At 59.4% G+C, this 27770-nt stretch overlaps 1 protein-coding gene across 1 annotated transcript in view; it reads left to right on the forward strand.

Annotated features, from left to right (window-relative positions):
• The window catches only part of DLGAP2 (DLG associated protein 2), a 194492-nt gene that overhangs the window by 115532 nt on the left and 51190 nt on the right, over positions 1-27770 (forward strand). The window contains exon 5 of the mRNA XM_053655367.1: positions 24861-24926. Coding sequence (XP_053511342.1) covers positions 24861-24926 — 66 coding nt within the window. The remainder of the gene's footprint in view (positions 1-24860; positions 24927-27770) is intronic.

A 27770-nucleotide genomic window follows, 5' to 3' on the forward strand; every position in this document is an offset into this window, starting at 1 on the left:
CTCCGGCCTGTCAGCCCTGAGGCAGCTCTGTGCCCGGGGCTGCCCGTGCGAGTCACTCCTGCCCCACTGGGTCCCCGAGGCCCCGCTCACAGTCCCGACGAACCCGGAGGGAGCCGGCGGCCGGGAGACCAGGCCCCGAGTGCCCTGGAGGCTGGACCCCGGGCGCCTCCTCCGTCTTCCCCATCGACCCTCTTCCCGCCTCACTGCCCCCGCCTCCTTCGTGTCTGGCTGCCCTCTGCCAGCGCTCAGTGAGTCCCCGCCGCTGCCCCACAGTGGGAGAGGAGCTGGAGGTCCCCAGCCCGGAGGGAGCCCCCAGCCCGGCCAGCCTGCCCAGCACCCTAAGGACGTGCTGGGTGGTCCGCCCATCACAGGCTCTCACAGAACAGGCAGCGCAACCCCACGGCCACGGCGCCGGCCCATCTGGACCTCACGTGGGCGTGTCCTGTTCGTAAACACGGGCTCCTCGCAGGCAACGCTTGTCTCCAGGAGTGACGGGCGGCGGCGAGAGGTGTCCTGACCGACACGTCCTGTTACACTGGTGTGTCCCCGCTCCTGCTTCTCCCCCGGTGGTTCTGTCTCATCGGCCTGTCACGGATAACACGTGGTTGGGGTTTCCGCGGCGATTTTCTCTCAGAATGTCCTTGGCAGGAAGGTCTTCCCACTCCACCGCCGGGCCCTCCCCAGCAGGCGCCCGTGGGCCCCACGCCCAGCTGGGAGGAGGACGCCAGAGAGGGACGCCGTGTCGCTGGGCCGGGAGTCGCCGTGGTGCCACAGGCAGAGCTGCGGTCTGGGGACCGAGAACCAGTGGACGCGGAGCTGCTTTCCTGACAGTAGTGGACGCGGGTGGAAGTCCTCGTCCACCTCCGGGAGCCGCCACAGCCCCGCACGCCCGAGACTGGAGAATGCACAGACTTCAGTGCAGGAAAACTGAAGTCAGAGGAACAAAAAGAAAAGGTGACGAGCAAACGTGCGGAGTCTGCAGGGTCCGAGGAACCCGGGCACCAGGGAGACACACCCGCCCCCGAAGCAGAAGTGACGAGGGAAGGAGCAGAACGGTGGTGTGAAGGGATGATGGTGACATCCTCCAAAAATATCAGAAAAGCACAAATCCGCACATCTAAGAGTCATGAACCCCGAGTAGGGACACACAGAGACCCCCTGCAGGCACATGACACCCCTGAGGGAAAAACAATCCGTCTTAAAAAGAGCGAGAGTCACCATTCATCACCTGCAGGCACTTCCCGCCGGAAACCAAGGTGGCCAGCAGAGGCAGGGACAACGCTGAATGGCCAGGAGAAAACTGTCCCACGAGACTCTGCACCCACTAAACCTGGCCGTCCAACGCGAAGGGGAAGTGAAGACAGTCTCATGTAACAAAAAATCTGAGGGAGTTTGATGCTACACCTGCTCTAAAAATTTTTTTTAAACGCTAAAGGACATCGTCTGGATGACATGAAAGAGGAAATGTCCCCGCAAATGTGCGTACGCGGCCATGGAAGCCGGCGTCGCTGTGTTTGTGGTTTGTCTCCCCAGTTTTTATTTCCCGCGGTGATCAGGGAGGAGCGTCTGGAAGAGCCCCACAAGTCTGCGTTACAGAGCGAACAGTGGACCGGACGGTGCCTGTGAGAATGAGGAGTGGGCCTTCTGTGGGACCGGAGTTATTAATTCTGTGCTGATGTGAATGAGGCTGTTTTGAGTTCAGGATGATGCGCTGGACCCTAAATCCTAAGTTTATCAGCAAAGAAAATACCGGACAAATATCTACACAACAGGAAATGTTCACTGTGAAAAATCGATTGCCCACAGATGGCAGAAATGGAGGAGATGAGGGGCGACGGACATCTTTCTATCAATAAAAGTGCCAATTCACCGAGAACGTGTGACGATTTCGAATGTGTGTGCCCCAAACAACAGAACGTAACAGACATGAAGCCGATGTTTGCAGAATCAATGGCAGGAGCAGACACACTCAGCACCGCGTTTGGGGATGGGAGTCACTTTCCGTGACATGACGACCAGCAGACCGACGAGCGGGGAAAACACCAACTCCATGGAGCCGATGCACCCCCAGCGCCCTGCCCCGCCCAGCGAGAGGCTCCAGGGGCCGTTCTGCATCCAGGTGTTTGCAGGGGTCCAGGTGCACTGTGGTCAGACGACCAGGTGCGATCACACAGCATCTCTGAGGAGTGCAGTTGTGGTTGGGTTTTTTTGCCCTGCAAACTTCTGGGTTGAAGGCCCAACCCCCAGGACCTGGGAAGGGGCCCTCGGAAAGGGACCGAATGTGGAGAGAGGTCGCTGTGGATGCAGTTGGGGAGGAGGTCACCCGGGGTCAGGGTGGCCCTGACCCTACAGGACTGGGGTCCATAGGAATAGGGGGAACTGGAGAGCGGCCCGTGTGGGGGAGCCAGGCGCAGCGAGTCGTGCAGGCAGGCTGCCGCGGCTGCCCGGGGCTGGTATGGAGCGGGGACAGCACCCCGCCCCCCGCCCCCACCCCCTCTCCGAGCCAGAGCTGACCCGCTGACCCCTGCTCCCAGACTCGGGGGGAGCAGAAGGCATGTTTCTCTTGTTTGAGCCTCCCAGGCAGGGTATTTGCCATGGTGACTTCTAGCAAACTAATGTAAGGGCTTTTTTAAGAAATCATTTTTTTGCAATTACTTGAAGCGTCTTAAATTCGTAATCACTTTCATTGTTTTAACAGATTTCTCTTTTTCTGGTCCGTGGACAACAGCAAGACTTTCCTAATCACTTTATTCAACGTGACTATGCCCAGGGCACGTAGCCCGACTCTTGCCTGGGTTGACAAATGAAAACATGAGTTAATCACACAGACAACAACCGACCCACCAGCTGGGGAGGCGGCCGGGACGGCGCCTGATGGGGGCCTCGTAGCCCATCTGATCGCCTGGTTGAGCTCGGCCATCGAGGAAGGCGATTTTTCTCAAAATCCGTAATTCATGATTCAGTGATGTGCGTGCACAGGTACAAAAACTCTCGGAGTCTCCAGTTTTCATAAACTACAGAGGCCGCCGTTTTCTGAATCAGGGCTGTTCAAAATGTGTTCACCTTGATCGAACACAAATCACGTGGCCCTCACACCCGGTTTCTTCCCGCATCACGTGCTGAGTTGTTACGATGTTTATGAAAGGGTGAAGGAGCTACGACAACGTGGCTAGTAAACCACGAAAAAGACTATGGGGCAGCTCTGTGTGGTGGGCGTAGCAACAGGTTCAGCTCCGCAGGTCGCCGCATGAACTCGGCTCCGTCTCCAGGCTCCATCCCGTCCCGTGTCCATCACTCGCGGCGACTGCCTGATGGGCCACGCAACTGGCTGCCGAAAACACAGCTCATGTGTGTCCAGCGACGGCTCTCCTTCCTCCTGAACTAGCCCGATGTTAACAAAATGCACACGCACGTGCGTTTTGTGCATCAGGACCGGGGAGAGCAGCCCGGCGTCTTCCTTCTTCCCTGTGTCACCATCGGTCTCCCGGACGCCCCGGCCCCCAGGGTCTCCGGCGTCTTGTTCTCCAGCAGCTGCTCCAGCAGGTCTTCCTCAGATGCAAAATTGATTGTGTCTTTTACCACTTGTGAGGGTTCAGTGGGTCCCCGTAGGTTTTAGGATGAAGCCAAAACTGCGCATTGATTTTTCTTCCCTGCGAGGCGGAAATCGATGCGGCACCTCCTCTGCGGTTTCTCGGAGATTTAGGTGGTGCGTCGAGGGCTCGGGTCGGGCGGTGAGAGACCCTTGGCTAGTTTAGGCAGGGGGTGGGGGAGGGGAGGGCAGGGCTGGAGGTGTCCGGCGGCTGCCGGGCTCTCTCTGGGCCTGCAGTGACTCGGAAACCTCGTGGCCATGGCCTCGTCTTCAGCCTTGGCCAGGGGCTCTCTGCTGCTGCCGTGAGCAACACAGGTGTGAGCTCACCTGCCGGGAGTCAGGACTGCCCTCCCTGCTGCAGTCTGGGCCAGCAGGGTGACTCCAGTTCAGGTCAGACACTCATGCAGGAGCAGGTGACAGGGTGCGGGGAGGGGGCAGGAACCAGGTTTGGATGGAGCAGCCCAGGAAATGCCTCATCCCTGCGGACGAGGAGGCAGGAGGCCAGCAGAGTCGGCTGGTGGCTCAGTCCGAGTTCTTGGCAGAAGACGGTTTTGAAGATGCCCCAAAGATGCAGGCCCGTGTCTCTCAGACGAGACCGTTGGCTCTGTCTTCTGCTCCAGGTAAACCTGCTCTGTGCTCCCGCCTGCAGTCGAGACTCATGATAAATAGAAATCCTGATTTCGCCCTGGCTGTTAAAACCCAGAGAGACTATAAAAAGTTCTTCAAAATTCAAAATTGTAAGAGCGATTTCACCCCGGGTTACAGATAAGAGGACCTTCCTTCCTTGAAAATGGTTTCTGACGTTACTTGCATTTTCAAACGCCAGCTCTCTTGTTTTGTGCATTTTTATGTGATGAGCTGCCTCAGTTCTTGTAAGAAGATATGCAGGTCATAAACTGCAAAGTAATCTGGTTAAAAATGCACGGTCTCCCTCAGCAACGACGTGCAGAACAGCACCAGACTTCACGTGCGTGACTCTGCGGTCTCCGTGGTCTGGGCATCAACTCCTCCGAAAACAGGAGCCCTGGGGGTTGAAGGGAAAGAGGGTCTTCACGTCCCCGCAGCACGGAGAGCCCCCAGTTAGGGGCGGGCGCAGGGTTCCGATCACAGACGCTTCAAATGCGAGTCATCTGTGGGGGACAGGGTGGGGGTCCGCATAACGGTGCCTCTGAGGGGCCTCGGGTGGTTGTGGACTAAGTGACCGTGTTTCCCGTGGGCTCCGGGTCGCTTCGGCTCCTGGCGGTCGTCCAGGAAGAAAGCCCTGTGTGGGCGGCGGTGACTCGCTGAGACGGGGAGGAACAGAGTCCGCAGCCCAGTGCTGGGCGCGTCTGCCTGGGGAAACAGCGCCCCGGTGCCGTCCCCGGCCAGCCCGAGCGGTCGGACTCGCCGTCCCAGGGCACACTCGGCTGTGCTCCCTGCCCACAGCGGGCGCCCCATGTGCTCGGCAGGTCCCCGGGTCCCCCGGCGGTGTGTCTGGGCCCACCCCGGGCTGAGGCCTGCTGCCCGGGTTCGCGGGGTGGTTCAGCAGGAAACACCAAAGGGCCGCCCCCTCTCTGCACAGCGGACAGTGAGGTAGCAGCTGGAGGGGCCGGCGCGGCCCTTGGAGACCCGGCGAGGTCAGTGCAGGACGCACCGCCCCAGGGACCCGGGTTTCCAGCCGAGAGCAGTCCCTTGCCGCTCACTCCCACATCAAATATTGAGACTTTAATATTGAAATGAGCGAGGCCGTCGCTGCGAGACCTGCCGCCCTGAGGCCGGAGGGAGGCGCTGTGCCCCCAGCGTGGGGACGGACGCCGGCCTGAGAGGTGGGCGTCCATGCGGCTTTATCACAAAATCCGTACACCAGTTAAATGGAATATTCCGCACACATCTGTCAAGTGTTCAAGAAAAACACATTTGCTTATGTCTCCGGGCGCATTCTCCGGAGCAGGCTGTATTTATGGGTGTTCTATTTTCCCCCAGCAACTGTAACAAATATAACCTTCAATCTAATATAAAGAGAAGAAAAATATGGCTTTCGGACGAAACAGGTTTCTTTATGAGGGGCAATATTTCCTTTATATGTGAAGTCAGCTGGTCGTTAAAAAGCAGGAGGAAGCGGCCTGGGCAGCGCTCCGGTGGCAGGGAAATGCCACCGAGGGCCCCGACTGCAGAGGGGGTGTCGGGCTGCTCCGGGGGGCGGCCCTGGACCTCAGGCCCCGGGGTCCCGCAGCCCCTGCCCGGCACAGGTGCTGCCCGGCGGGTAGAGGAGGTCGTGCGGGGTGATGGTCCTCACCCCTCGCAGTCCCTGCTCCCTTCAGGCCCTGCCTCCTGCCCAGGACCAGTGTGCTGGGCACTCGGCTCCCATCCCCCGAGGCTGGCCCACCCCCGGGGGCATCCCTGCTCCAGGCCCCCTCCCATCTGGAGGCCACCAAGTGCCCGTTTCCGTGTTGGGAGGGTGACCGAGGTCGCTAGGTGGCCCCTTGGGTCTGCGGGGGTGGGGCCGAGACGCACCGTCCATCTCAGCCCTGGACCACGGAGCCAGCATCAGCCACACGCCCCTCCCTTCTCTCTGAACAGCGCACACGCTCTGGGGGCCCGGCCGTGCACCCCACGTCCCTGGGTCACCTGGGCCCTGTGCCTGCCTTCCCTCCGGAGCCCACTCTGGTCAGTACCTGGTCCCTGTGACCAGAAGGCAGTGGCTGCTCCCACCAGGCTTGAGACGTTTCCTGCCCAGGGTACATGCTGTGCCTTCAAGGAGCGTGGGCGGTGACAAAAGTCCTGGGACCCTGGGGGCAGAAGCCAGTCAACACTGTTAATGGGAAAGGACACGGATTCGACTTTCTCAGGAACGTACGGAAACGGAGACACAGGGAAACCCACGTGTTGCCTTTAAAATCTGACTTCATCTCCCTGGGTTTCCGCCCTGGTGTGGCTGTTTGCAGGGCTGATCGGACGCACTGCTCGGCCGGGTGCACAAGCAGCTCCCGGCCCTTTGCTGGCTGTGTGGGCCGGTCGGCGCCGTGTCAGGTGAACGGTGCTGAACGAGCCAAGCGCTGGGTTTGGTGCTCCCGACTCAGGGTGAGAGGAGCCAGGGGCCCGGTGCCTCCCGTCCGCATCCGACCTCAGGTCCTCTGCTCAGTCGCGTCCGGCTTCTTCTCTGGCCCGAGTGGGGCGAGTCAGCGGGTGACATGATTTGTGCAGTGTGTCTGCTGCGGGACAGGGGGTCCTCCAGACCTCGCTTCCTCTCACAGGGCTCTAACGTGATGAGAGCGTGTTGCATCCAGGTGCACTTTCTTTGCGGACTCGTGAGGCAGGGGCAGGTGACTGCTGCAGAGGCGTCTTCTGTCCTGGTCGACCGGGTGCTCAGCCGCGGTCCTGCTGGTTCATTCTGTGCTCGAGTGACCGGCTTCCCAGCCTCGGAGTTTGGGGAGAATTAGGGAGAACGGGGGAAGAGCTGGGGGGACGTGCCTGGGATGTGGGCGGTGAAAGCCCGCCTGCCCCTCCCCGGGCACGGGGACCATCCTAAGGAGGTGACAGCAGTGGGAGAAAGCCCTGGGGGACCTGCCTGCGTCCTGTGCTGAGACCTGCGGCTCTGGGGTCAAGGACAATACCGCCGAGTGACAGGGTTGAAGGAAGGGACCTGGGTCTGCACCCAGACGGGGCCATCAGAGCCGTGACCACCGCCCTGAGGCTCACGTTCCTCAGAATCTCGGACGCAGGTGGCGCTTCCGACCTCGTGGAACCCCCTCGCCCAAGTTTGCATGGTTTTCTGTGTTTCTGTAGCTGCACACGTTTGCAGCGTTGGAGGTCTCCGTGTCCCGTCACCACAGACCGCGGGCCCCGCCGTTGGGCGAGTCGTCAGGTCCCCTGCTCCCCGTGTTTACCTGGCTCCACAGGTCTCAGCAGAGAAAGAACAGACGTGACAGGTTTTCCGAAGCAGATGCTGTGGGAGGAGGGAGGTGGGCCCGAGTCAGGAAGCAGCCTGTCAGTCCAGCGGGGGAAGCAGGAAAGATTGGCCGGTGGGTCCCACCTGGTCCCTGCGGGGCCGGCCCAGCCGGGGACACGGAGGTGAGTGAGCCAAGGGCCTGTGTGGGTCCCGGGATGTGAGACCCAGTGGACAGCTCACACTCAGAGCCCCGAAGAGCACGTGGGTCCCTGTCTCTGCCGGGGCGAGTGAGGCTCACCCGGAGCCCAGGGATTCTCTGCTCATGACCCGGAACGTGCAGGTCGTGGAGCGGGTGCTGCGGGAAGCCCCGGCCGGGCCCCTGGGAGCTGGCTTGCCCCACAGCACAGCTCTCGCTGAGCTGAACGCTGCTGCCTGAGCAGCCTGCAGCATGAGCGGCAGCAATCTGCCTCAGAGTCAAGTGCGCAGCATGCGAGACGGGCAAAACCCACCTTGGGTGCCCGCAGACCACGGCCACTGACTCGGTTTCCCGGGCCCCGGGACCCACGGGGACAGGAGGCTGCAAGTGGGACGGGTGCTCGGACAGACGTGGAGGGCCCAGACCCATTCTCCCCCGCCGGGAGCCCGCGCCAAAGCCGCCGCAGAGCTGGGCGCGGGTGCTCAGCGGCGACTGACCTTGTGAGAAGCCTGCCCTTGCCGCCCGCAGAGCCAGTCGGCCCCATAAATCCACACCTGCCCGGGGCGCGTCTGCCTCACGCAACGGTGCTCCCACTGCAAATGCGCGAGGCTCTGGGTGGGGGGACGTCCCCCATTTTCTTTTCTCTTCTCCTCCCTTTCCCCGTTTTAAAAGTGAATTCTAATAAGTCATTTTTAATTGTCAATACTGTTGTGCTTATTTCTTCATAAAATCAATGACTTAACACACACCAGGTTCAATGAAAATAAATCAGACGAATGTCCCCGTCCCTGAGCTCCATGCAGCAGGGCCACATGCCCGGTGCCTGGTCGTCAGCCTGCAGGGACCTGGTGTTGCGGTGACTGTGTCCTTGGTGCTGCAGGGAGAGGAGACGCATGTTGGGCCTGAGGAGAGGCAATCGGGAAGGGCTTCCTGGAAGAGGTGGTGCCTTGACACAGCTTCAGGGAGGACGGGTGGCCAGAGGAAAGGGCAGAATCATGGCGGGACAGACAGGCTCCAAGCTGCCATTTCCTGAAGCAGTGACGGGTGGTCGTCCAACCAAACTGTGGGGGCCTCTGCTCAGTTATTGTCCCAGAGACGCGCGGGTGGACATGGACCCAGACGCTCCCTCCAGGCGCCGACGTCCAGAGCTCCTCTTTGGACCCCAGCCAACAGTAAGGGTGAACCGCTCACCCCCCTGGAGGAATTCCGGGCCATCGACTCACACAGGTTGGGCGAGGACTCCCAGAGCCCAGTGGAGAGACCCAACGCCCGCCCACGGGGCTGGGGGGGCCCCAGGCCGCCCCTCCCGCAGCTGCCCTGGCCCTTCTGCAGGTCAGCGGGGCGGAGCTCACACGGCTGACAAGAGCCACCTTGGAGGGCGGTTCTGGTGGCCGCGCCTCAGAAGGACACCACCTCCGTGCCCGGTCACAACTCAGAGGACTCACTGTGGGCTCTGCCGGTCACAGCCTCTGAAACAGGCTTCAGCCGCACCCGACATCCAGTCTTAATCTGTGCTGGCGTCGGGCGCACGGCAGGGCGGTCAGTCATCGTCACTTCCGGAGTGGCCCCCGGTGTGTCCAGCACCCGCCCGGCGCCATCCCCAGTTACCACGGTATCGCCGGCTTGGTTCCCTGTGCCGCACCTCACGCCGGTGACGGTTCTGTGACTGCCTGTCTGTCCACGGTCCCTTCCCCCTTTTCTCCCAGCCCCCACCCTCCCCTTTCTGACAACCACCGCGTCTCTCTGAGTCTGTCTCAGTTTTGTTTGAGTTTATTTTGGTCCTCAGATCTCACGTATGAGTGAAACCCTGCGCTACTTGTCTTTCTCCCACTGGCTCATTTCACTTGTCACCCTGTCCTCTGGGTCATCTGTCCCTGCTGTCACCAAGGGCCACCAGATCGGCTGCTTCTCATGGCCGAGCTGTTCCATGGCGTGAATGGAACAGCTTTTTATCCGCTCGCCCACTGATGGGCACACGGGCCGCTGCCACGTGTGGCGACTGTGAAGTGTCCCTCTCTGTCTCTGAACCTGTCACACAGCCAATGTCTGTGGTCACCATCGGCTTCCAGGCGTGGGCCTTCGGTGCTGGCTGGGGTCCAGCTTGTGCCTCGGCCTGGTCAGCTGTCAGCCCCACAAAAGTCAAGCGCAGTTTCTGGACTTGGGACAAGAACCATGGACGTCGAGGGGAAAGCGGTTTGGGTGGGGGTCCCGCCCGGGATTCCGGTGGCCAGGCTGTGGTGGGGTTAGCGTCCGGCCAGCACTGGTGGCCCTGTCCCTGAAAGTCCACCCAGCTGACCTCTGACCCTCTCGCTCACACGGCTCGATGGGAAAGGGGGGCTGAAAGCCCTTCTGTGTTTTCTCCCGGTCGATGGTGATGACGGTGGGCATTGGACTCTGCGGTGAATGACCACCTGTGGGGCGTGTCCAGGCTGCACGAGGGGACAATAGAACTTGGCTGGGAGTGTCCAGCCTGCCTGGCCTGGCCGGGTGAGGGAGGAGGAGTGAAGGTTCGTGTATATTGGTCTTCTCGGTGGTTTATTTTGGATCGTGAACCCATCACATGAACCCTGGAAGAGGGGCCCCTTGTGGCCTCACAGCCCCGGTGGAGACACGGGTGTGGTGCTGCAGGACTCGGGGCGGGGGGCTGCCGGGTGGTCTTCTGACCAGAAGGTCTTCTGACCAGACCCCTTAGCTCCGGAGACGGGCGGAGGGAGAAGAGGGAAGAGTTTCTCGCCAGTAGGTGGCATGTTAATGCCGCAGGGAAGCTTCGTGCGACCGCCTCTGGACTCCGCAGGTGGGCTGCTGAGACACCCACTGGCCGGCAGGTGCTGAGGGCCGGGGACCTGGCCCCCCTGTCAGCCCCGCCTGGTCCTCTGGCCCCACGGTGTCCAGCAGGCTGTGTCCCGTCACCCCCATTTCTGCAGCTCGGTCACACTGTCGTACCTGAAATGGCTCGCTTTGCCTAAATACTTCAGGCGAGAGGCATTTTTAGTAACTTTTAGTTCAGAATAGACCATGAATAAGTGTCAGCCACTCACTAGGGAAGGCCACCCCTGTAATCAGGCATCTAGTGCAAACCTGGTGCCCCCTCTGCTTCTGCCCAGATACCAGGGCCCACGGAGGGCGTCACCTGCCTGCCTGTCTGTCTGTCTGCACTGACATCTGTCTGCCTCCGAGTGGGAGTGCAGCCGTCTGTCATCTCATCCGTCGTCTGTCATTTGCCTATGAAATCCCCTATCTCTTCGTCTACCGCCTATCATCTATCTACCCATCTCTCTATTTATTATCTATCTACTTATATGTGTAAATGGCATTGGGACACTCCCTGCTGGTCCAGAACAGGGGACTCCCAGGAATAATTCTGACCCTGTGCAGTCCTGCTCTCTGCCCTCGCTTTGGAACATGAAACCGGCTAACACAGACGGAAGGAGAAGCAGCCACGGGAGATGGGCCCAGCCTGGGCCAGCGCCGGGGCTCTGGGATCAACCCGAAAATCCTGGCAGGGGAGCGCAGGCTGCCACAGGGACGTGGCCGGGACGCTCCGGGGGCTGCACGAGGCCCCTGCTCACAGCTGTGGGACAGACCTGCTGGAAGCCAGGGCACAGACCGGCTTCCCTCCGAGGCAGCATCCAGACCTTCATCCTCTCCAGAGGCTCCAGAGACGAACCTGGACACGCGGCGTCACTGAGCTCCAGTCAGAAGTTGCCAGGTGCCCAGGTTCCTGTGGCTGCTCCAGCCTTTCGGCCCCTGGGTGATGCGGACAGTTCTTTGGTTCCCTGTCCCACTGGCGGGGCAACTCGGGCTGTGAGGGGGACAGAGGGATGGCTGCTTGGAGAAAAGTGACGTCAGAGTCCCCACCGCAGCTTGACTCCTGCGGGACTAAAGGTGTCAGCGCGAGAGAATGAACCACGGGACCCAGGGAGGGTGATTTCAGTTAGTGAGCGGGATTCAAAAAAAGAGAGACAGCATAAAAGAAAAAGGCTCTTGTATTTGGCTTCATGAAATAAGACTGGGGAAATTCTTCAGAATTAGAATGAAAGGCAACGGAGAAGTAGAGGAATCGCTGGACGATGCTGGGAAGGAGCTAATGTTTTCGACACTAAAAAACTGTGTGAGGTCCCCTAGACAGACGGGCAAGGCCGTGCACAACGACCCCCCGAAAACAGGGACCTGCAGCCCAGAGACGCTCGGCTTCGTGCCTGGGAAGTGAGCAGAGGCAGCTGCGCAGTCACGGTCCGTCCCGGAAGTTCCCTCCTCAGCGCTCGGGGATGGACGCTTGCTGTCCAGGCACAGGCAGCCACACAGAAAGGGACTGGCCCGTGCCCCAGCCTTTTGGGAAAATGCCTCCAGGGTCACCCGACGCAAGGTGAGGGTCATCGTGCTCACTCAGTTGTTCGGAGCCCTCGAAGGCTGAAATCACTGACTGTAACTCTTTAGCCATCAGCAGAGCCAGAACTTGACGTGTTTACCAGTTGGCTGCGTGGGAGAGGGCTGGATGGGCCCTGGGGAAGCAGGAGCAGGAGGAGGAGAGGCAGACAGGCCGAGACCTGTCGCCGTTTGGAGCCCTGGTCCTGAGGTCAGGGCAGGTTGGGGGGCCCGTGGTCCTGCCAGCGGGCAGATGTGGACGGGACGGAGCCGAGAACTTGGGGTGTAACTCCAGCCTGGAGGCCTGAGTGAGTGCTGGCTCCCAGCTTTCTCTCTTGGGGTTGGGGGCACCTGGGGACTCACCGAACCCCCCTTTCTTCGCATCGCTGTTTCCACCCACGACACAGGGTTACAGACGTGCCTCCTCTGCGGTCTGTGCTGATGCTTTGCGGTGCCCGAGACAGGGGACAGGGGCTGGCGTGGAGCGCCCGTGCTGGCTGGTCACCAGGACGCCCGCTCTCCGGCCCGGTTTCCACCGCAGGCTCGTCAGGCGAACAGCAGTGCGTCTCGCTGCTGCTCTTCCTCCGAGTCCCACCGGCATGGACAGCGGTCGGGGCCGGCGGCCAAGACCAAGGTCGCAGCTTTCAGAAATTCTTCACCGACGCCCTTTGCTTCCTCACAAAAGTCGCTGCCGAATCTGATCACGGACACTGCGACCACACCGAAGACAGGCCTTGGCCTGAGGTGGGGGAGGGGCGAGAGCGTCGACGGAATGGGGAGGAGGGGGCGTCGAGAGATCGGTCGACCAGGGAGACCTCAGTGCAGTCCAAACGTCTGTTTTAATTGTCCCATGAAGAGTCACAGGTCACGTTCTCCTCACACTGCCACTAACGTTGCCGACCGCAGGGAGGGGGGCTCGGCTGCCATCAGTGGGGGGGCACCGGGCGCTGAACTCCTGAAACTTCGTCCCTTTGTATTTCTGCTTCTAGGAAGCTGGGCTGTTTTTTCATTAACAGTGAAAGCACATTGGAAGCGCTCACAGTAAAAGCCCTTCCATGAAGCTGTCGTCTCTGCGTCTGCTGTATTTGGCAGCTGTGAGCTTTTGGAAATGAAAGGCTGGGCCGCGGTGGCCCGTCCACAGCCTGGTCCCTGGGAGAACACGCTGAATTCCCCCTCGGGAGTGTCTGTGTCCAGCCAGTCGGCGGGTCCAGTTCAGCGTGGGGGCCTGGGCCACTGGGTCCTGAGGCCTGAGTTCCGAGAGCACAGGGGCACGGAGGGGAGACCCCATAAAGGAGAGAGGCTTCGGGTGTGGGAACAGGAGAGCATGTGTGGAAACTCGGGGCAGATTCCCGGGGCGTGGGCCCTGTCCCCTCCTCACCTGAACACGGCGATGACCCCAGAGCCATTGCCGCTTCTTGACTCATGCAGGTCTTAGTCCACGGCTAAGTGGACTAAGCCGTGGGAGGCCCTGGTGGGCTCCAGGCTCCACGGTGACACTGTGGATGGAGGCCGGCGTGGAAAGAGCTGAGACGCAGGCTAGTGTCTCTGCAAACTCAGCAAGGAGCTCACCTTGAGGGTGGATCGTCGAAGACACAGCCCCCCCAAGTCCTCGCTGCGTGTGGGAATCTCCTCTTGCCCAGCCAGCCAGGAGAACAGCACTACGGGCTCTCCTTCCCCTCTGGAAGTGGCAGAATATCACGGAACACGCACTCTGGTGAGGCGGTGCACCTCCGACACCGGGGCCCAGTCTGGAGCCACGCAGTGGAAGCGTCTTCCCCGAAGCTCGTTCCAGGGCTGTGGGGTCGTCCGGGGTGGATGGGCTGCACCCATCCCGTGCACTAGCCCAGGAAACTCTTGCAGCTGGAGGACATGTTGGCAGCTCTGTTGAAATCATTATGGCAACGGATCCACAGACAGGGAGTGGTTCTGTGTCCACGAACACAGACCACCGAGCTCCCCGGAGGGGCCGAGAACCAGGCAGGATCCAGGAGTGAGAGTGGATGGGCACCCCCACTTCTGAGCTGGGGCTACACAACTCGGGGTAACAGCGAGCCGGGTGGGGTGTCGGCAGGAGCCGGATTTTACCAAAGTCTGCCGGTGTCCACGCACATGCTGTGTCCATCCCCACCGGCACATGTGGTCCACGGTGACAGGTCCTGCCCGTCCCTGGGGACACTGAGCTCTCAGACGCTGAGGGAAGAGCACGGTCCTGGGAGCACCGGCTCAGGCTCCTTCTGTGTGTGGTCGCAGAGCGGGAAGGGCCGGGCGAGACTGAGCCTCGCCGTCCCCCGGAACCAGCCATTCTCAGGCAGACCCGGGAGCAGCACCTGCGTGGGAGTCTGTCCCGTGAGGGCAGCCGCTCTGAGCAGAGCGTCGGGCTCGTCTCTGCAGCTACAGGATCAGGCAGACCCTCAGCTGGTCGGCCATGTTCTCCTCAGAAGGTCTTCTCCAGGAGGTGTCGGGCTTCCTGGGAGTGACCCTGAGGACGTCACAGTCACCTTCCCCTACAAACTGGAGACGGGGCTGTTGAGAGTTGCCCAGACAGACAGGACAAACCGGGTCAGACACGAAAGGGCCACGTGAGATGTGACTCCACACTCAGGCTGCAGGTGCCCTGCCCCGGGCCCATCTCCTCTTCCCTCAGAGGCGTTGGGACACTTTCCTCCGGTGGGTCTCTGGGCCATTGAAATCCCAGTGAATTAAAGGGAAGGCCACCTTGGAGTGTGCTTCCTGACCAGCCATCGTCAGGGCCGATCTGAGTCCCCCGTGGCACAAGTGGCCGAACCACGTAGATGCCAGTGCGTGGCTGTTGTGGAAGTCGCTGTGTCCTGAAGGGGAGACCCAGGGATGCAGCGGGCTGTTGCGGAACAGGCGCTCCCAAACCGAATGTGGAGTTGGGTGATGTTGTGAGAAACACCTCTTGGGGTCTCTTGAAAGAAGACGGAATCATGGAACCTGTGCCGCACGCCCCCCTCGGCCCCGGGTTGTACCATCTCCAGGCCGAGAGGGAGCGAAGCGGCCCCCGGGGCCGTGTGACCAGCCTGGCTGTGAGGGTCCGCGGCCACAAGCCTCATCTTAGCAACAGGTGCCTGGGATAAAGACCTCTCACCGCAGTTCACGTACCCCCAAACTGGAAAGCACCGGGCAGCAATTATGGGGAAAAAACCTCTCTCATTAGACAGTTCTTTTTGATTTCAGTCTCCATGGAAACTGGATACTCAGATGGTGAGATATTCTTGTCTTTGGAGTTTTGCATGTCTTGGAATTTGGGTGCGCACAGACAGCCAGACGCAGCGCCTGCCTGCGAGACAGGCAGAGGGGTCTCTCGCTGGGCGCTGACGCCCGCCCAGAGCTCGGTGCCCGGGTGGCTGCTATGGAAGGGCAGGTTCAAAGGTGAAACTGAGGCCTGATGAAACCACGGAGACTTCATAAAGAGAGACAATTCTAACACGTCCCGGCCCGGAGCGGGGGTAGGATGAGTGTGTATGTGTGTGTGCATGCACCCCCAGCCCCTGGTCCAGAGCCCACAGACGTGTGACCCTGGGCACCTCTGTTTGTGCCTGGCTGCGAGGCCCCGCCCCCATCCCCCGGCCCTGAACCCCAGGCTCTGCCTGGCACCAGCCTGTCTCAGCAGATGGCCGTTTTGGGTCCTGCTGGGACCGATCTCAGTGACCTGGCTGCCGCTGGGCCCGGAGAGCAGAGGGCTGGTCTCAGCAGCCTGTGCCGGTCCAGCCATGCAGGTGACGGAGGTGCCACAGAGGAAGGCCCAGCAATGTCTCCAGGGGCCCCCACCTGTCCTGGAGTCCTCGTCTTCGAGACCAGGCTTGGGGGGCGGGACTAGACACAAGGGAAGAGCGAGCGTGCGGGCAGAATGCAGCCAATGCCCTGGTGCCATTCTCTCCTGGGTTGGGGGACAGAAGCTGGGGCTCCACCCCGCAGATCCTCCGAGACAGAGCCACTTGCCGCACCTTCGCCCTCTGCCCAGGGCCACTGCTGGGCACAGGGCCTCCTTTGGCCCCACTCCGGTCCACCAGAGCCTCCTGTGGGCCATATGATCCCCCGGGGCCCAGAGACTTATCCTTCTGGATTAAATGTCATCTCAGGGAAGCTCGCCTTGACCCTGACCCTGACCCTGAGCCTAAGCTAACCTCGGGCTGAGTCAGTGTGCAAACCCTACCTCCCAGTCCTTCAGGGTCACTCCCTGCTGTTCTGCACAGACCCCTGCAGGCGGGTGCGGGTCTGTCTCCTTCCCCTCCCTCCCTGCACGGCCTGAGGTCAGTCCAGGGAGTGAGAAGTCCAGTCGGGACTCCGTGCCCCACTCATTCTGTCGCTGGCCAGCTGGCACACTGGGGGGACTTGCTGGGCAGACTGTCACCCAGGGTTCACTGGCGATCTCCCCGGTGGAGCCTGCTGGTGGCTGACGTGCCGTTTTCGAGGGGCACAGTTCCCTCTGTCCCCCACCTGTGTTTCGTGCAGCCGTGAGTCGGACGGCCTCGGGAAGCACCATGTTCCTGACAGAGCTGTCAGTCCGCTGGCCTCTGCAGGTGGGAAGCGTCTGCATCCTCCGGCAGAAACTCTGTGTGCAGAGCAGGGCACCACCCAGCCCGGACGGAGGATACGTCTGCTCCGCAACTCGGCCTCTCCAAGCTGCCGGCGCTGCTCCCGGTGACTTTGCCTTTTAAGCGATGCACAGGTTCGTCAGTCTCACCAGAGCAACACTGTGTTCACCAGCAGGCACCCGGCTGTTCCGAGGGGGCTCCTCGGGTGGTTACAGTGTAGCTCTGAAACGGCCAGCTTGCAAAGAGAGGCTGGCTTGTGAAAAGGAAGCGTCACCTGTTCACAGCAGGCTGTGCTTTTTCATTTAAAAAAAGTGCCACCAAAGAAACACAAGCTGCATTCATTAAAGAAAAACAATGAAAGACTGTTGACGACTGTCTGGAATGCTTATGCACTTAATAATTGCCAGATCGTGTCTCTGTGATGGAACGGAGCGGCCCTCGTCTTAGAGAAGGATCGAACGCGTTTTCAGAAGGATCTCCACCAAGAGCCGAGGGCCCGGCGTCTGCGGTCAGACCCGAGGAGCCAGCTGACACGCAGCAGGTGCCCAGCCTGCGGCGGCATCTGGCCTCCCACCTCTGAGAGCCCGGAGCGTGGTCCCGCTCCGGGGCCACCGATCAGACTTCACACCAATGGGGGTTTTGCTCTCTCAGCCTCAGGCATGATATTGTTCTGCATGTCTGAGCAGATGAAATATGTTAGACGGGGCATATCTGTGTGTTTGCCTTCACTCCTCATTCTTTTGCTTAGTTACACTTTTTTAATGCTGCCAAAGTTGTGGTCTCACAGCATAAAAATGGCCCTCGGTGGGCAAACACAGAAATAGTCTTGGGGAGGCGCCAGGGTTGGATGTCGTCTCGCTGTTCTTGTTCCAAAGAGGAGCTGGGACTCCTCTGTGGGGTGGGGGCGCGCGTCACCAAGACCACCGAAAAGCGGAAATGCGAGGGGAAGCCTGCCAGCCCGTCTGTCTGCAGCCGCCAGAAACATAGGCTTGTTCCCTTAATTAGCGGCTCAGAGATTCCTTGGGAACAGCACCGGGATGGGCCTGGGGCACCAGAGCCAAGCTCCGACTTCAGCAGGACAGGAGGGTCCTTGCCAACAGGGTTGCAACCGGCTTCCTCTTGAAATACACACCATCTCTGATCTTTGCTGAAGCGGCATCTTCTTGCTGTCGGTTGCTCCTTGTTCTCGGTCACGTGTGGTAATTCGTGCACACAGTGTCGCTTCCCGACGGAAGAGCCGGGCATTGAGGACCACACCCGTCATTCCCCCACCCCCGGCTCATCCTGAGTGGTCCTCCCTTCTCCCAAGTCCATCTTGGCGTCTCGAGGGGGCACCGGCGTGGGCAGGGGCTACGGCCTTCATGGCGGTCACTGGCGGTGCCGGTGGTGATGACTGACCCCTGTCAGGAGGAGCCGGGCTGGCCTGCCCTCCCAAGCCCCGAGTCTGCTCCTGCTGCGTTTGGAGGCCACGGAGTTTCTGAGTTTCTGTAACTCGGTCATTTAGCGTAGGCTGGGGTTCTGTTTCCCCACAGTGAGGGTAAACGCTTCCTGTGTTACTGGGACTTTTACGGGGTTACTCTAACACAGCTTCCCTTTTGTTACATTGAGTCTGATGAGCCGACTGATATTTCAGTGGTTTTGACCTTCAGAAATGTCAGTTTCCTGCAACTCCCTCTAACGTATTGAGATGACAGATGACGGTGTTGGCTGGCCTTGTGGGTGGGGCTAATGAAGCCCTAGAAATCTCTGCCCCACGGAGTGAGTGGCTCTGTGACTTTTTACCAGCCTGTTAGTGATCTCTGACTCTCCGACCGCACGCACCTGAGCGAGTGGAAATGTGGCATGGGGCTCAGGTCACAGCTGCTGCCCTGGGAAGGTGGAGTCTTTGCTGAGGCCACCAGGCGGTGGTGCTGTGGACCGAGGGGACACCAGGTATGTCCAGAGGTGCACAGAGCACCAATAGGGAGGGTGCTGGGGGCAACTCCGGGCCAAGTGGGGTGGGGCCTGCCCCCTCCCCTAGTGCTCTGGACCCTGTGCGCTGCCGGTGCTCCCCAGGTGCCGGTGATCGGAGCGCCTGTGCTGGGCAGGAGCAGCCGCCCACAGTGCAGACAACAGGCGGAGGAGGGCGCGGTGTTCTTCCCAGCGTCTGGTGTTCTAGGTGCCGCGGGGTTGTCGCTTGTCACAGGTGCCTTGTTCCTGTCTGAAGTCACAATCTTCATTAACCACAATTCATACTGCAGCGGAGGGATCCTGGGAAGATGTTCCGCTCCAACGCGCTTGTTTATCTCCGCCAGGGACACTTCACAGAGCTGGGACTCATTTCTCCCTCCAATTAGCCGCAGCGCCAAGCGCGTGCTATTGGTAAAGCTGACTAATGGCTGTGACACGGGAAAGAAGAGCCCCGTCCCCTCCCCTACGTGCCCGGCACTCGGTGCCTCTCCGGGCACTTCAGGTTCTGCGGCTTCTCCGCCGGAGCAGAGGGCGCCGTGACTCACCTGCGTTGGACAGTGACTCACCTGCGTTGGACAGAGGGACGGGAATAATCACTTTCGCTTTCTGGCATCCATGGGGTGACTCTCATAGCAACTGCCCCAGGGGCAAGAACACGCACCGTCGTGACAGGTTACCTAGCATAGCGCCTAAGTTTGGGGTTCTTGCCCCCCCCCTTTTTCCTTCGAAGCGGGGACTAGTGTGGGCTGAAAAACTCCGTGTCAATTCTAAGTTACTTTCCGGTTAAGACCACTGACACACACCACGCCGCTTACTATGGAACTATCTCATTACTGTTTTTGTGTAGCTGTAAAGTAACCAAACCCTTAGCTCTGGTCTTTTAAACACATGTTAGTAGAGTTTTAATTTTTTTAATTAAATTGCTTAAACAAAGTCATCCAAACATTTGCTAGGACTTTTTCATCTTCTCTCACAGGTCAGTGCATGGTTGTTAGCGCCAGTTCAACACCAACAGGAGTCCCCAGTGTGGGGCACAGCACAGAAGGAAACTTCTTTGGGTGCAAACAGCTCAGTGGTGACACAGACTCCCTGTGAGACCCTGGGGCCAGACCCCTGTCCAGCTGGGCAGCTCCAGCCAAGGAAACCCAGCCGTCAGTGGGAACAGAACAGGGCACCCAGAGCCCCAGTAGAGGCGGCTTATATGGGCAGAAGTCCCCCACCCTGGTCGCCGATTTGTCCATTGCCATGCAAATAAGGGCTCCAAGTCCATGCAGTTTGGTTGTCCAAAAGGCACTGTTCTAATTGGCCAGAAGAGATCCATTCTGATTGGTCAGAACTGTGCAGCTCTGCTTGGATGGGAAAAGCCTCAGTCCTATTGGTTGAAGTACAATTCCAAGAGCTCCTATGTAAGGGCTGCTCGGCAGAGAGACTCAGTGCAGGTGGGCGGTTCGGGGCTGGCTGCTTCCCAAGGTGCAGTTTTTGTGAGAGGCGCCTGGGCAGAGGTGGCTGCTAGGCTCTGTTTCCGTTTGGTTTAGTTTCAGTCTGAGCCCGGTTAGCCCACCAGGACTGGCAGCTTTAAACCATTTTGGCTGCAGCCCATTGTAAGAAGTGCTTTTTACTCGCAACCTGGACACAAGCACACACAACACACACAGGTGTAGGCACACTTGTGTGCCTCAACGTGGAGAGCGTCATAGCAACACTCGACACTGGAGACACGTCCTGGTCTTTCCTGTCGTGACCTGTCCTGGCTGCTTTGTCCTGTCCCCTCCTGTCTGCTGCTCTTTCAGAACCAGGTCACTGGGCACAGTGTGAGGCTCACGCTGGACAGCGTTTTGGGGACCAAGCCCCTGTCTGAGGTCGTCGGGGGGAGTCCTCCACCAGCATTTGCACCCCTGTTATGCCAATGAGCTCACACCTACATCTGAGCAAAGTCCCGGTCACCTCATTAATTCTGCGAGTTTGGTCAAAACTTGTGTCTGTGGGTGGGGCTGGCCAGCCCTGCTCCCTCGGGGGCCTGACCCCTGTCGTGCTGTCTTTTCCTTCTGGGCGGCGTTTCCATCCTCACAGCTGTGACTTAGCCCTCGGTTTGGTCTCCGACCTTGGAGCACCAGTCTGGCGAGGTTGCCTGCCAGCCCTCCTTCCTCATCCTCACCTGGTTTCTGTAAGCGGTGCTTTGAGGGCGGTGGGATCTCTGACGGAGGAAGCAGGTTTCAGCTGCCATTCCCATGCCTCTGCGGAGAGGTGACGCGGAACGGTTGCTGCCTCCATCCGAGTCGTGAGGTCACACAGCAGTGCCGATCGTGGTGGCCCTGGGTCCATCGGGGGGAGCGTGGTGCCCGGCAGTGTGGTTTGGAGGAGCCCTTTCATCTGTTGCTGGATATTTGGGAGGAGGGGTGAGGGGCGGGGTTAATCACCTCCATGCTGCCCTGGGTCACCCCTAGGGCAGCCCTAGCCCTTTGCAGCCCTGACCGTCCCCAGTGCCCGATGCCCTGTGGGGTCACGGGGGTCACGGGGCAGGAATCGGAGGTCAAGGTGTGTTTGTCAGCAGGGTCCTCTTCCACCGACTATTCGGTGATATTTCTACAGTTTGGTCTATAAGTCTTTATTTTGCTAACCACATGGAGAAAATCCAATTTTCAGGTTCCTTTATTTTTCTCTCTAGAAAATCTCAGCAGTACCTTTTCTTCGATAAAAGGAAAAACGTTTTCTGTGGTCCCTCTGGCAGAGTCGGACCGAGCAGAAGGCAGCGCTGGCCGATGTCCCTTCGGAACAAGGAAATCCTAGGACCCAAAGCCGCCTTCACGGGGCAGTCCCTGCCCTGTTGGGGTCCCGAAGGGGGTACAAATGCCCAATAGCAAGGCCCCCCACTGTGCGGAACCCGGGCACAGCTTGGTTCTCACTGCTGTCAGGAGTCAAGATGCTCCCCTGAAATTCCCCCCGCCCGCATGTGTCTTCAGCACAAAAGGCCGCCGCCGCTCGGCATCAGTGACTCTGCGAGGAGGCACCCAGACGGTCTTCGGGCCCTCCGGCAGCCTCAGCTGGGGGCGCGCCTGCGTGAGGAGGACAGTGCGGGCCCAGTGCCGTCCCTTCAGGGCCCGTACTACAGAGGGAATCTGCTCCTCGGAAGTTCCTGCGGCCCCTCCCCACCTTGGGGGCCTGGGGACCTCCGTGTCCCTCCCCTGTGCCCTCTGGTTCCCTGTGGCCTCGCTGGACACGGTGGGTGTGTTTCCAGCTGAGTCAGGCTGATTCCTGCTGAGACCCGCTGGGACTCTTGCTCACACCTGCTCTAGCTCCTCCCCCAGGGACACAGCGGTGGTCTCCCTGCAGGGACATCCCGAGACATCCGTCTTCCCCCTGGGGACTTCCCCTGAGTCAGACCCAAGCTGTGACGCACATGTCCTCGCCCAGCGTGTAGCCTGTGTTCCTGAGAGCAGCTGTGTGTCATCACCCTCGGGCAAAGGGAAACCTCATGGGGGGCCTGGGTTACATGGAGGAGGTGGCACCCTCAGCCCCCGGGGCTGCTGTCCAGTCTCTGGGGCTCTGAGAGGACACACTGTGGAGAGAGGCGTCATCCCCAGTGGTTCTGAGAGTGGTTGGTTGCCCTGGCAACGGAAGGCCCCTGTCTGGGAGGCTGTCTGCTCAGCGCCCTCCAGGACTGGGAGGGGGCGGCAGGGTCTGACGAGGGGCAGTGGCCTCAGAGTTGGGGTGCCTGTCCCTGCCCTTCCTCAGTCGGTGACGCCGCAGAGCCTCAGGCCGACGGGGTGAGGCGGCTGGGACTTCCTGTCCGAGGCTTGTCCCGTGGGCCCTGCCTGTCACCGTGGGCCCTGCCTGTCACCGTGGGCCCTGCCTGTCACCGTGGGCCCTGCCTGTCAGAATCCCCCATGGTGCCACCAGCGTGATGTTCATCTGGCATCTGTGGGGCTGCTGCCCCGTGACCCACGTAGGAGGGGAAACCAGGGTGACCCAGCTCAAGCATCGAGCTCTGTGCCCTGGGGGTCGCGGATCAAACTGCAGTGTCTCGGCCGAATAAGCCCGGCCATGGGTATGCAGGGGTCGGGGGTCCGGGACAACCAACCACAGGTCACACGGGAGGGACTTGTCCGTGGGACGCAAGGGGGTGGGCCAGGCTCCAGAGGCCCACCAGGTCGGGAAACGAAGGTCACGTGTCGAATAAAGGGTTTCAGAGTGTTTACAGTTGGCACTGAGCGTGCGTGTGCGTCAGGTGTGAACACATCTGGAGCATCTGTCTGGGAAGCAGGTGGAAGGGGGGCGGGGGGACAGGCAGGGCACCTGCGGCTGTGCACAGGAACCGGTGGTCCTGGGAGCGCCGGCCCCCCGCCCTGCCCCACCTGCCCACTGTCCCTGGGTGGTGGGTGGTCATGTCTCCTGTTTTAGTGAGAGGACAGAGGGGACTGAGAGCTTCAGTCAGTGGCTTTTGTTCACTGAGCTGGGGGCGGGATTGGGGGGATCTCAGCCTTGGGGAGGCCGCAGGCCCTGCACGGAGCCAGGCTTCCTGCCTGTGGGAACCGTCCTTCCAACCGAATCTCAGATAAACTGTGTGGGACACCACACACCGAAAGTCATCCTGCGTGCACCTGAGTGTCAGGTCTGACAGTGTGCGGCGCGGTGTCGGCAGCCTCACGGAACTTCGAGGGTGGCCGCCACTCGGAGGCGGAAGCGGGCTGGTTTCCACGCTGGACGCTCTGGCCGCTGAGGCGTGGCCGCGGCAGCGCCGAGCACGGAGCCCAGGTGCGTCGGAGCCGCGCAAAGAGCCCTTCCCCCCGCCTTAAAAATAGCATTTCCGGTTGAAACGTGGTGGACGCGTCCTCAGCAAAATCGGTGCAAAACCTTATTAAATGCAGATGGCGCGGCGACGGCGACGGAGCGAACTGCCCTCATTTGGAATTAGATTCAAAACATCTTATGTAAAATGTAATTAATGTCACTTCTGAAGTGACGCCTGTCCAAGTTTAACAGCAGACAGACAGTTTCATCGGGAAGCTTTCAGGTATTTAAATAAGAAACAGTCTGCTTTTTGCTTCAGCGTTTTTGTCTTTTTTGAGTCCAGAGAAATCTGAAATGAAGTGTGCGGTGCTCTTAGTTGGAACTGAAGTCCTTTGGAAGATGGTTTTGTGATTTATTTGAACGTGCGTTCGTTGATGGTTCACGAGACGGGGTCCCGGAAGCCTGGACACGGGGGACGTGGGGTGGCCACCCACCGAAGCCCGTGTGAGCGGACGCCACGCCTGCCCTCTGCCGCGTGGCTGCCACCTGTCCCGAGAGCCAGTCGTCTTTCCCGTTGGAGTGGAGCCACCTCATCAGTGACTTACAGTTTTCCTCTTTGATTGACTTAAGTGACATTTAAGTGTCAGTGAAAATTCTGCAGATTTAGGGGCAGCTTCTGCTGAGACTGGATCGTTGTTCCAAAATGAAATCATGCGCGTTTCTATAGCCGTCAAAGGAGAGCCATTAGCAGCCACCGCCGGGGTGGCAGGAGGCACAGCTGTGGCTGGGGTGGGGCGGAAGCACGGCGCGGGCTAATCAGAGCCTTTGTCCCCGCGGAGCCTAACGAGCCCTTAATTGAAGCCACTTCAGATGCTGTCATCAGGGAGGCGGCTGCCATGTGGGCTGGCGCGTGCCTTCTGTGGAAGTAAACTGGGAGGAGGAAAGGAATCTAGAAGCTGGGCGAACGGTCAGAGCATCCGGCTTTCAGAACCTGGGCTCCCTGCGCGTCCTGCAAGGCGCTGCCCCTCGCCCTGCCTGGGCCCGGCCCTCCCCCAGCACCCCCAGGACCCCACTGGCTCCTGGGCCTGTGCCCTTGCTGTCCACCAGGAGCAGTTTTCTGCTACAGTGACACTGTGGGGACACATTTCCACAGGTAAAAGGTGCCCCTTGACATTGTTGCCTCCGTCCTTCAGGCAGGTCATCTACGGAAATGGAGCGTCCTCACCCAGAGAGGAGACAGTGCTGGGTGGAGGGGCTGGGGAGGAGGCCTCCCGCAGCCCAGGGGGCGAGGCTGCCCCAGGGCATTGATGGAGCTTTGCTCCGGCGCCGACAGAGTCGGAGAAGGCAGGCGCGGGGCAGAGCGAAGGTGGGAAGCCCTGGCCTGACGGGCGCCTGCGTGGCAGCCGCAGCCTGGTGCTCTCAGGAGCGGCGGGCGGGTCTGCCTGGGGTCTGGCACGTGACTCGGCTCTGTGCAGGGGTGTGGGAACGAGCGTGAGGGCGCCTCTCGGGTTTGGGTGACCGGGGCGAAGCATGGTGAAGAGGTGCTGTGTGACTTGGGCCACAGCGGACACGTCCTAACCGGTGACTTTGTTTCTCTGTTTGCAGAAGAAGAGGGCGGGGACCTGGTCCAGCCGGGCATCAGCTTCCCGGGGCCGGCGGAGGAAGACCTAGGTAGGGCTCCGGGACCAGCCCCGTCTCCAACGGCGGTCGTGGCAGGCTCTGGGGCGCGGCCTCTGCTGGGCTGCAACCGTCACCCCTTCTGCTGACATGTCCGAGCGTGTGCCTGACTGCAGAGTGTCCCGTGAGACTGAGTGCGAGGTCCTAAAGCACGGTGGTCTGTCGGCATCATGGCATCTGGGTGGGCACGCGGTTCCTCCTGGTCACCGTGGATTCCTCTTTAAGGCAGATGGTTACTGCTAGTTAGGAAGGCAGACCACTGACCTTACTGACGCAGGCCTGCAAACGTAAACAACACCCTCTCCTTGTCTCCTTCGAGACTGAACCTCACTCCGCATGAGTCTCAGGATGTGAAAGTCCTTTCTTTGCATTTTTGCAAGCAGCTCTGCCCCTTGATGTCAAAGAGCTGATTTCTCTGGGCAAACCCAAAACCCAGGGAGCACGATCAGGTGGAGGCCGGCCCAGCGGGGCCCTGTCTCCCAGGGAGACCTGGGCCCTCCCGTGTTGTGTGTCCCTGATGCTGGAGAAACAGACGTGGACATCGTGGTTTTTCGCCACGTGGACATGGGAAAGCTGGTGCCATAGTGGCCCTTGTCCTCTGACCTGGAGCCGTGTTTGCATAAAAAGGCGAGAATCTGTTAGAAATGTCAGGTGTTGGGTGAACTCAACCTCAGACAGACAGTGAGAAAAGTCACCGTGCGGTAGCCCTGGGCTCTGTGTCCCCACCTTGCACCTGGGCCGATGGCCTCAGTCATCGAACACTCGGGGCTGCATTGCGTAAGTCGACTCGTGTTCAGATTTGAATCTTTCTCCATTTATTTCTCATTTTTAGCCAATCAACCTGTTGCCTGTAGGGTTGCCCGAAAGAATAATATTGAAAATTGAAGGAGTCCATTGTATAAAGCTGTGATTTCTTTTGAAGAAAACGAGAAACCAAAAAAGTTTGCTTTTCTGTTTAAAATGAGGACAACAAGAACAGCTTTAAAGGAAAGACACACTGTATGGTCCAGTGAGACAGGAATTTACGGGTGCTTCCCTGAGGCAAATTTCTGGAACTTTCAGGAAATAGCGTTCACTCAGGGCGTCCGTCGCGGAGCCGACCTCCGTCCCCACCTCCTCCCCCTCCGCCCCAAAGCCCGGCCCCAGGCGTGGCGGGCGGACTTACCGCCCCACTGTGGGGAAGGGGAGGAAGGTTAGCTGCCGGTTGTTCAAGGGACCGTCCAGGAAGGTGGACTTCATTTCAACAACGTCAGGTTAAAACTTTATTTCCACATAGGCAAATTAAAGCCAGCTTTCAAGCTACTAAATGCAGGTATTGGGGTTTTTCGTTTAAATTCCTGGAACACATCCCCTTGCTTCCCTTCTAACTGTCAGTCTCTAACTGGCATGCAGTCACTGGGCTTGCTGGCTGCCAGAGGGACTCCAGGGCCTGGCCCCTGGCGGGGCTCCCTCCTCGGACAGTGAGGTGACACAGTCCCTTCGAGCCCCCACACACGCGAGCTTCGCCCTCACCTGTGCGGGCTGTGACAGCAGAAGGTCCTGGCCTGGGTGGCGTTTAAACAGTCAATTCCTCGCAGTCTGGAGGCTGGAAGCAAAGCCAAGGCCGAGGTCAGGTTCGGCGAGGCCCCTTCCCGGGTCCTGGCTGGGTCCCCACAGAGGTGGGAAGGGGTCGAGGTATTTCCAGGTATTTATAGACACACAGACACGCACACACACATGCAGGTTGAGCAGCCACCTGTGAAGTCTTTCCCTCTCCTTCCAAATCTGTCCCCTTGAAATGACACTTCAACCGCAACAGTGAGGGAGGCTGATGACATCTAAAATGAGTGAGTGGCGATCGTCACACTGAAGTGGTCCCGGGTGGAAACAGGCGCTGGGAGCGTGTTTAATGGTGGTGCAGTTCCCTTAATCCGCCTTCTCACCCAGGAAGTGACTTCATTTTGTTTCACTGTCTGAGAGTTTACACACATATGTATTTTTGCTTTATTAACTTTTTCCTTGTGTAAAAGGAAAAAGTCGTGTCTGCTTTTCCGTGCCAGGTGACATGCATTATGGTGCTTGAGTCAGGGGTGCACACCAGTGACGAAGCTTCATGTGACCTGCTCAGCAGTCACCCCGACAGGTCTCGTCGGCACCTGATACCACACATCGGTGATTTTCAACCTTTTTCAGCTCACGGCTCACACATACTAGTTACTAAAATTCTGTGCACACCAAAAAGCATATTTTTTGCCAGTCTGACACAAAAAACAAGACTGCTAGTTTATATTTACATGACATAGATTTTGAAACTGCAGGTTGCAACTCAGTGGGCTATGAATTCACATTACTGAGTCACTATCAGAAATTTTTTTAATAAAAAAAAGATAGGATGGGAATGTATAGGCCTTACAGAATAGAAAATATCAAAGTACACCCCACAGAAGAATGAGTGTTGTGTGTGCATGTGTGTCCACACATGTGCCTGTGTGTTAGGCTCCCATGTAGGGTGCATGTCGTGCCGTGTAGCCCACAGACTCAGGAAGCCACCGGCAGGACAGGGTGTGCGGCTCCCGCGTGGCCCGGACGATGGGGACGAGGCCAGGTGTGCGTGGGCCCTGCCCGCCTGGGCACCGAGCAGTTTGCTTGATTCCCATGAGCCATTTTGGCTTGTTCGTTGAAAGAAAGCGAGTGGGTGATAACACTGATTCCTGACGCCCTGGCCGGGTGGCTCGGTTGGTGGGAACGTCATCCCGTGCGCCAAAAGGTGGTGGGTTCGATTCCCGGTCAGGTACGTACAGGGGGCGGCCCATCGCTGTTTCTCTCTTACATCAATGTATCCCTCTTCCTCTCCCTCCC

This window comes from Artibeus jamaicensis, unplaced genomic scaffold (assembly GCF_021234435.1).
Source record: "Artibeus jamaicensis isolate MK-2021 breed Jamaican fruit bat unplaced genomic scaffold, CSHL_Jam_final contig_958, whole genome shotgun sequence".
NCBI lineage: Eukaryota > Metazoa > Chordata > Mammalia > Chiroptera > Phyllostomidae > Artibeus > Artibeus jamaicensis.